An 8,902-nucleotide genomic window follows, 5' to 3' on the forward strand; every position below is an offset into this window, starting at 1 on the left:
TCGCGGTTAATTTTAACTTTTGGTTGAAATCTGACTTTTGAGTGGTTATTTTGTGTCGAGTAGTTAAATTCAACTAAAACAGCGGCCCATTTAAACATTTGACGGACGGAAAGTTATTTGGGTTTATTTTCACTGGAAATAATTTCAACTAAAGAATCAATATTAGAATTTTCGTTGCAAGAATTTTTTCAGTGTCGGAAAATAGCCATCGATCTGTCAAAAATAACCATACTCTCGAGCAGGGTTATTTTTCACAACATCAAATTAACCGCTCGGGTGTCGGATTATAACCAAAAGTTAAAATTAACCGCGAAATGGTTCAGAACCTTAGTGACCCTAGAACCAGAGATCAGGGGAGGCATTGTAATGATTCCAATTGAACTGTCAAAAGTGGATCCCACCTGTTTCTATACAATTGCCTCGTTGCTCATTGTTCGCCATCAATGGGGAGTATTGGTAGCAAATAGTAAGTGTATGACATTTGAAAGAAACGTGAAAAATTTACAAATGTCTTGTGCGGTTTTCTCTCTGAATTTTAGCAAAACTGATAGATAGTATATCATTCTTTGCTACAAGTGTGATACTTTACAAGCAAATAACCTCGACCCAGCGATGTCAGATGGTAGCATTTTTGTAGATTGATGATTTCCTCGGAAACTCCAGTGGTGCAAAGCAGGGAAAGTCCTTTTTTTCTGGTAGCCAGGCAAATAGTTTCCGTAGTTAAAAATATCAATTTCCGTAGATATCCGTAGAAAATCTCCGAATCCGTAGGCCTACGGAGACAATGTTGCAAATATTCTTCGTGTAACTAATTCATTCATCTTCCTCGCTGTGATTATACTGCCTTCGAATATGCCAGTCTCGAACAACGTTGAACTATTCACTGCTCGAAAGAGAGAAGGGTGCGAAAGGAATAAGCAATAATCGTAGAGAACCCGAATATACTAATCCATTCTTCGCTGCTGGTATACATCGTGCATGTTCGTTTTATACATTCGTTTGTCATTCGTTCATTTATTTTATTCTTCGAATTGGTTCGAATAGCGTCACGGCGAAGATCGTTGGTTTCCATTCTTCGCGAAGCATTCTTCATCTAATAAATTCATCCTATCTCGTTGCGTAGCAGCAATGGGAGAATGCTGGAATATGGTTCATCACATACACATAAGACTATGGTAATAGTGCGGGGGGAAACATCTTAATTTGCATGTTTCAAAGACAGCACGAACGATCATCGCGAATTAGGTTTGGCGATGATCGCTGTATGAATATTCGTTCGATATTCGCGTTAAGTCATTCGGGGGTATGTCCAATGCGAATAACAACTGCAAGGAATAGATATTCGTGCGAGTAACGAAGCAGCGTCGGCTTCGTTCGCGCCCGAATATACGGACAAGTCCGAATACCAGAACGATTATCGAACAAAGGCGAAGGAAAGCGAGCGATGTTCATAGACATTCGTTGTATTTTTGATATTCGAGCAACATTGTACGGAGATTTCGATAGATCTGACACCCCTGCATCGATCAGTCAAAATCTAACTCGCCCGCAAATAAAAATTCACGCAAAGGCAGAATTTTTGCTATGTTTATCTATGTCTGCCAGAAGGTTTTGTCGGAATGCTGGTAGAATTTCGGCGAGAGTTTGGCAACAATGCAACAACCGTTTCCGGCAGAGGATTTCACCTAGCGGTTATTAATGGTTCGGTTTCTGCCATACAAGACTGGCAGAGCCGTTTTGAATCGGTTTTTCATTTTTAGCGCCTTTGGTTTTATTTTTTCCATCAGAAGTTTAAATAAAGGACAATAACCAAACATGATATGCAAAGCTTCATCCTTCAATGTTCCAGTATTTTCATTTCATTTGCCTATTTTCAAGATTCGTTTTCATTTTTGGATGTACATGCAGGATTGGCGAATATCAAATGAAATCGAACAGAAAAAAAGAAGGAAGAGCGTCCTTGCAAGACGTCACGTGACGAGAGAATGACGCAATTTCGCCTGCAAATTTTGACAGTTGGCGGAATCTTGCCAGGTTTCTGCAAGCTGCCAGAATTTCTCACAAGCGATATAGGGTCACTACTGGTATCAGAGATGCCACGGACACAGTGTAACGACGAGTCGTGAGTCCCCTCGTTCAAACATCTACGATGATTCGGTTAACCTCACTCGTTATCAGAAGAGTAGATAAAACAGACAGATAAATGTCAGAGAAGAAGGAGAGAGATGAATAATGATCTCACATGTGCGGCTAGTAGAGCCTGGAATTTGTATTTCTTAAAATTTAATATGTTACAGTGATCTACTGATAAAATTTCTTTAAACATCTATTCTAGTTCAATACGTAAGTTAGAACAGAGATAATTTTATACTGATTTATATAAGTACATTGAATTACAGTGAAATATCATCCAATATAACCTCTAAAAGTGGTAATTCGAAGCACAACGATATCTAATTTTGTTACCGAATTTGTAAGTTTCTCGATTGAATTTATTTGGAATACCATACATAAATAAAAATATATCCTTCAGCTTAAAGCTATACGTAACAGTTAAAGGTCGGCGTTTGCTATTTGGAAGCGGTATCACAACATTCTTTAAGAAATTCGTGGTGCTTGTATTACGAATCATAACGAGATGATCACTCAGGAGCCTGCGGAGTCAAATTGTGGCCTTTGCGAACTCACGGATGATTACGATGCAATGGTAGCATGTGACATGTGCCATTCCTGGTTCCACTTTAAATGCGCGAATGTAGATTCTAGCGTAGAGTCCCGTCCCTGGAACTGTATAAATTGTGTGAAAGTTGCTACTATTCAGGATGGCATAGAGCAAGTACAATTAAACCAAACAAAAGATGTTCCGGTTCTGAAGGTAACAAAAGCTACTACGGAGAATTCATCCAAGGTTGGATCGAAGCGCTCGAAACTCGAAAGTAAACAAAACAGCCGATACTGCTTGGAACAAAAACTCAAGCTCGTTCGGGAACAGCAGAAGTTACGACAAGAAGAGCTTGCATTGGAATACGAAACAAGAAAAAAGCAATTAGAAATCGATAATGAATTTCGCAAAAAACAGCTCCAGGTACAGCAACTTGTCCTTGAGCAGGAAAAAATAATTCTCGATGAGTTGTCAGTGCAGGGAAGCAGCCGTACCAGCGGTATTACGTCTGTAAATGGAACGAAAGACAAAGTTCAGAAATGGTTGGTGGAAACGGATAAGCAAAATCCAGCCCCCGAACAGCCTTCAATTTCCGCCATTCCCTTACCACCATTACCACCAAACAATTCGTCAATGAATCCGTCAATGGATCTGTCGATGAATCCGTCAATATATGACGACCCTCGTCATTTAGTGCCCTCATGCTCTGGGACCAATCTGTTGAACGTGAGCACACACACTCAGAAACCGATGGAATTTGAGCTTGGCCCAACAGCATGCCAACTTGCTGCTCGGCAGGTCATGGGGAAAGAGCTACCAACATTTTCGGGCAATCCGGAGGAATGGCCAATATGGATCTCCAATTATGAGCAGTCAACTGCAACCTGCGGATTTTCAGATAATGAGAATTTAATACGATTACAACGGTGTTTGAGAGGACAAGCACTGGAAAGTGTACGAGGTCATCTATTGTTACCAGAAAGTGTTTCACATGTCGTATCTACCCTACGTAGACGATATGGACGTCCCGAGCAATTAATTCGCTCAGTAATAGACAAGATTAGACAGCTACCACCACTCAGAGCGGATAATCTAGAAAAGTTAATTGAATTTGGCACTGCAGTGGAAAACCTTGTGCAGTATATTAAAGGAGCCAAGCAGTATGCTCACTTAACAAACCCCATATTACTACAAGAAATGCTAACGAAATTGCCCACCCAATTCAAACTCGAATGGTCTGTGTACAAAAGTAAGCTACAAGATGTTTCGTTAGCTAACTTCGGAGAGTTCATGTCTGCGCTCGTGAATATGGCATGTGAGGTAATAGATAGTGCCCCACTGGACACGCTAGAATCCAAGTCCAAGGCGAAGGAAAGGGGATTTATCCAATCACATGAAGAAGTAACACTTCAATCGGTCGGATCAGAAGTCGTGACACCAAAACCATCGAAAATGTGTGTAGCTTGTAAATGCTCAAGTCATCGAGTTGCCGATTGTGATATTTTCAAATCCTGGTCGTACGAAGAAAAAAATCGTGTCGTTCAACAACATTCGCTATGTAGAACCTGTTTAAACTATCACGGCAAATGGACCTGTAAATCCTGGAGAGGTTGTGAAGCACACGGTTGTCGTTTACGTCACCATACGCTACTACACCCACCACCTCCTATGGTCAGCCGAAATTTCACTACTAGACTCCGAGATTCCAATGCAAGTGAACCGATGTTTCGAATCTTGCCCGTTACTGTAATAACTCCCAACAAGCAACATGATATCTTCGCATTCATCGATGAAGGATACTCTCTGACTCTCATGGAAGGCACAGTTGCAGAACGTTTAGGTATTATCGGGCCAATAGAACCTCTTCACCTCCAATGGACAGGAAACGTCAAACGAAGTGCGTCGAACTCACAACGGATAAATGTTACTGTGGCGGGAAGCAATAAGAATGTACATTTCCAATTAACGAACGTTCGAACAGTAAAAAACCTTCGTTTACCTAAACAAACCTTAATATATAATGATTTAACACAGCAGTATCCCTATCTTAGCGGCCTTCCAGTCGAAAGTTACCAAAATGTCGAACCTAAGATGCTTATAGGTTTGCAAAACCTCCACCTAACAGTTCCTCTAAAAGTTAGGAAGTGTGGTAAAAAAGGACCTATAGCCACAAAGTGCCGACTTGGATGGAGCATTTATGGTGGCAGTCCTGATGTACAAGTATCACGTTTCGTATGCAATTTTCATTTCAACGGAATTAACGATTCAGAACGTGAGTTAAATGAAATTGTCCGCGAGTATTTAATGCTAGATGGAGCAGGTATCACTTCACCCTTTCCAAAACCGGAATCGGATGAAGATAAGCGTGCCAAAATGTTACTCAAGAAAACTACACAGCGTATTCATGGTGGGTTTGAAACTGGGTTACTCTGGCGAAGTGAAGATATTAAATTCCCAGATAGCTACCCCATGGCATACAGGCGTCTCAAATCTTTAGAAAAACGACTGCTCAAGGAACCAGAGCTCTACGAACGAGTACGTATACTCATACGCGAGTATCAAGAAAAGGGGTACGCGCGACTAATTACGAAAACGGAAGAGTGTACGTCCCCACTCAACCGAACATGGTACCTTCCATTGGGTGTTGTTACAAATGCTAAAAAACCTGGAAAACTTCGACTCATTTGGGATGCTGCTGCAAAGGTAGATGGAGTTTCTTTAAACTCAGCGTTACTGAAAGGACCAGACATGGTTACAGCACTACCCGCGGTACTTGTTCGATTCCGACAATATCCAATCGCCCTATGCGGCGATATCAGAGAAATGTTTCACCGTATAAAAATTATAGAAACTGATCAACATTCACAAAGATTTCTCTGGCGAGATAAAGCATCCGAGAGCCCTAAGATATTTGTCATGCAGGTGGCTACATTTGGGGCTACTTGTTCGCCTTGCTCGGCCCAATACATAAAAAATCGGAATGCGCAAGAATATATAGAAAAATACCCGCGAGCAGTTAAAGCCATCGTAGAAAACCATTATGTAGATGACTTCTTGGATAGTTTCGAGTCAATAGAGCAAGCTATCCAGGTGGGCAACGAAGTAAAGATGATACACAGAATGGGAGGATTTGTAATAGGGAATTTCTTGTCGAATTCAAAATCAGTGTTAAGCGGCATGGGCGAAGCCATGATGGATGACTCAAAGCATATGCATTTAGAGTCAGTGGATGGAGTCGAATCGGTGTTAGGAATGAAATGGATACCTGAGGAGGACTGCTTTACTTATTCGTTAGCAGTTCGTGATAACCTGCAAGAGTTATTGAATGACAGTCGCGTGCCAACTAAACGGGAAGTGCTCAGAATAGTCATGAGTTTATTTGGCCCATTGGGCCTCATTTCTTTCGTTTTAATACACGGTCGTATTTTGATGCAAAACATTTGGGCGTCCGGAGCCAAATGGGATGATTCAATAAACGACAGTCTTTTCCATCAATGGCGCTCATGGATTGATTTACTCCCGTGTTTGGAAACCCTTAGGATTCCCCGTTCTTACTTTTCATTTATACCCTACGACGGACAAAAAGAATTGCAGTTACATGTGTTTGTAGATGCAAGTGCTAGTGCTTACGCAGCGGTTGCTTATTTTCGCCTAGAAACTACGAACGGAATACAAGTGGCCCTGGTTGGGTCGAAAACTAAAGTGGCACCGCTAAAAATGATATCGATACCAAGGTTAGAACTGCTAGCCGCAGTCCTGGGATGCCGCTTGTTGAATAACATATGTTCCAATCATACTTTGTTAATTTCAAAACGTCATCTGTGGACTGATTCCAGTACGGTGATGGCATGGATACAATCGAAGCAGCGCAAATATAGTCAATTCGTGGCGTTTCGTGTTGGAGAGATACTGGCTACTACGAACATCGATGAATGGCGTTGGGTGCCCTCTAAAAACAACGTGGCAGACGAAGCCACGAAGTGGGGAAAAGGCCCTAACGTATCCGGAAACAATCGATGGTTCCGGGGTCCCGATTTTCTATGCCAACTGGAGGAGAGATGGTCACCCCCTTCTACATTCATAACCAATACAGAAGAGTTGGCGGCAGTGAACTATCACGAACAACAACATCAATTGATTGAGTTTGAACGATTTAGTCGTTGGGAACGACTTATACGTACACTGGCATACGTGCACCGGTTTGTAGAAAACATTAGAAATAAACAATCAGGTGAACCTCTAGAACTAGGCGCTGTACAACAGAAGGAACTGATATATGCGGAACAAAAACTTTGGATGCAGGCACAAGTTGAAAGTTTTCAAAATGAAATAGCGGTACTGTGGAAAACCAGAGGATCGCCTGATGCATTTCATCCCACGGTAGCGAAATCCAGCACGATTTTTAAACGTTGGCCATTCATAGACCAATACGGAACTTTACGAATGCGGGGGAGAATAGAAGCAGCAAGTTGGGCGACGTTTGATGCAAAATATCCGGTTATATTACCTCGAAAACACTATGTGACGTTTCTGATTGCAGACTGGTATCATCGACAATATCGCCATGCCAACCGGGAAACGGTAATAAATGAGATTAGACAACGTTTCGAGATTCCTAAATTGCGAGTCCTACTGGCTAAGGTGAAAAGACAATGTATGGTATGCAGAATTAGGGGAGCGATGCCTCAACCACCACCGTTAGGTCCGCTACCAGATGTGCGTTTAGAGACATTTGTTAGACCATTCACCTATGTTGGACTAGATTACTATGGACCTTTGCTGGTGAGAGTCAAGAGAAGTAACGTGAAACGCTGGGTTGCTCTTTTCACGTGTCTAACAATCCGTGCAATCCATTTAGAGGTGGTACATAGTCTTTCCACTGAATCATGCGTCATGGCAGTTCGGAGGTTCGTAGCCCGACGAGGTGCTCCAATAGAAATCTTCTCCGACAACGGCACTAATTTTAAAGGTGCGCATAGACAGTTGACGCAAGAAATTAAGATGCGAAACCAGACATTATCGTCAATATTCACCAACACAAACACACGTTGGAATTTCAATCCCCCGGCGGCCCCTCATATGGGAGGAATATGGGAGCGTTTGGTAAGGTCGGTCAAAGTTGCGATGGAGGGATTGCTCGACGCTAGAAGAAAACCTGATGACGAAAGTCTGGAAACGATTTTGCTGGAAACTGAGGCAATGATCAACACCCGACCGCTAACATATATCCCGTTAGAGTCGGCGGATCAGGAATCGTTAACCCCGAATCATTTCCTTCTGGGAAACTCAACGGGTGTTAAACAACCACCTACGAATCTAGTTGATTGCCGCAGTACACTGCGCAGTAGCTGGAAACTAGTTCAACATTTAGTTGATCAGATGTGGCGTAGATGGATCAAGGAGTACACCCCAGTGATCACTAGACGCAGCAAATGGTTCGAAGAGAGAAGAGATATCAAAAAGGGAGACTTGGTGTTAATAGTTAATGAAAACATAAGAAACCAATGGATCAGAGGAAGAGTTGAGCAAGTATTCTTTGGAAAAGATGGACGGGTACGACAGGCGATGGTACGGACCTCTTCCGGGTTGATGAGAAGAGCAGTTGTGAAGCTAGCAATGCTCGACGTCGTAAATCAAGGTGAACACGTGCATGATATGACCGATGTTCACGGGTAGGGGAATGTAACGACGAGTCGTGAGTCCCCTCGTTCAAACATCTACGATGATTCGGTTAACCTCACTCGTTATCAGAAGAGTAGATAAAACAGACAGATAAATGTCAGAGAAGAAGGAGAGAGATAAATAATGATCTCACATGTGCGGCTAGTAGAGCCTGGAATTTGTATTTCTTAAAATTTAATATGTTACAGTGATCTACTGATAAAATTTCTTTAAACATCTATTCTAGTTCAATACGTAAGTTAGAACAGAGATAATTTTATACTGATTTATATAAGTACATTGAATTACAGTGAAATATCATCCAATATAACCTCTAAAAGTGGTAATTCGAAGCACAACGATATCTAATTTTGTTACCGAGTTTGTAAGTTTCTCGATTGAATTTATTTGGAATACCATACATAAATAAAAATATATCCTTCAGCTTAAAGCTATACGTAACAGTTAAAGGTCGGCGTTTGCTATTTGGAAGCGGTATCACAACACACAGATTTCTTAAATTTAATACAAATTTATACAGATTTCACAAAAAGTAATGAAAAACAAACATTTCAGGCT

General features: G+C 41.5%; 1 protein-coding gene across 1 annotated transcript; it reads left to right on the plus strand.

Annotated features, from left to right (window-relative positions):
• The first annotated feature begins 2,399 nt into the window (after positions 1-2,399).
• Positions 2,400-8,338, plus strand: LOC131425632 (uncharacterized). Its single transcript, XM_058587682.1, has 2 exons — positions 2,400-2,473; positions 2,534-8,338. The coding sequence occupies exon 2, from the start codon at positions 2,639-2,641 to the stop codon at positions 8,336-8,338; it is 5,700 nt and encodes a 1,899-aa protein (XP_058443665.1). The 5' UTR covers positions 2,400-2,473; positions 2,534-2,638.
• The last annotated feature ends 564 nt before the right edge of the window (positions 8,339-8,902 follow it).

This window comes from Malaya genurostris, chromosome 1 (genome assembly GCF_030247185.1).
Source record: "Malaya genurostris strain Urasoe2022 chromosome 1, Malgen_1.1, whole genome shotgun sequence".
In the NCBI taxonomy this organism is placed as follows: domain Eukaryota; kingdom Metazoa; phylum Arthropoda; class Insecta; order Diptera; family Culicidae; genus Malaya; species Malaya genurostris.

What these genes read in the sequence shown, in the direction of transcription:
- LOC131425632 (XM_058587682.1), top strand. Translation starts at nt 2,639, where the DNA reads ATGATCACTCAGGAGCCTGCGGAGTCAAATTGTGGCCTTTGCGAACTC.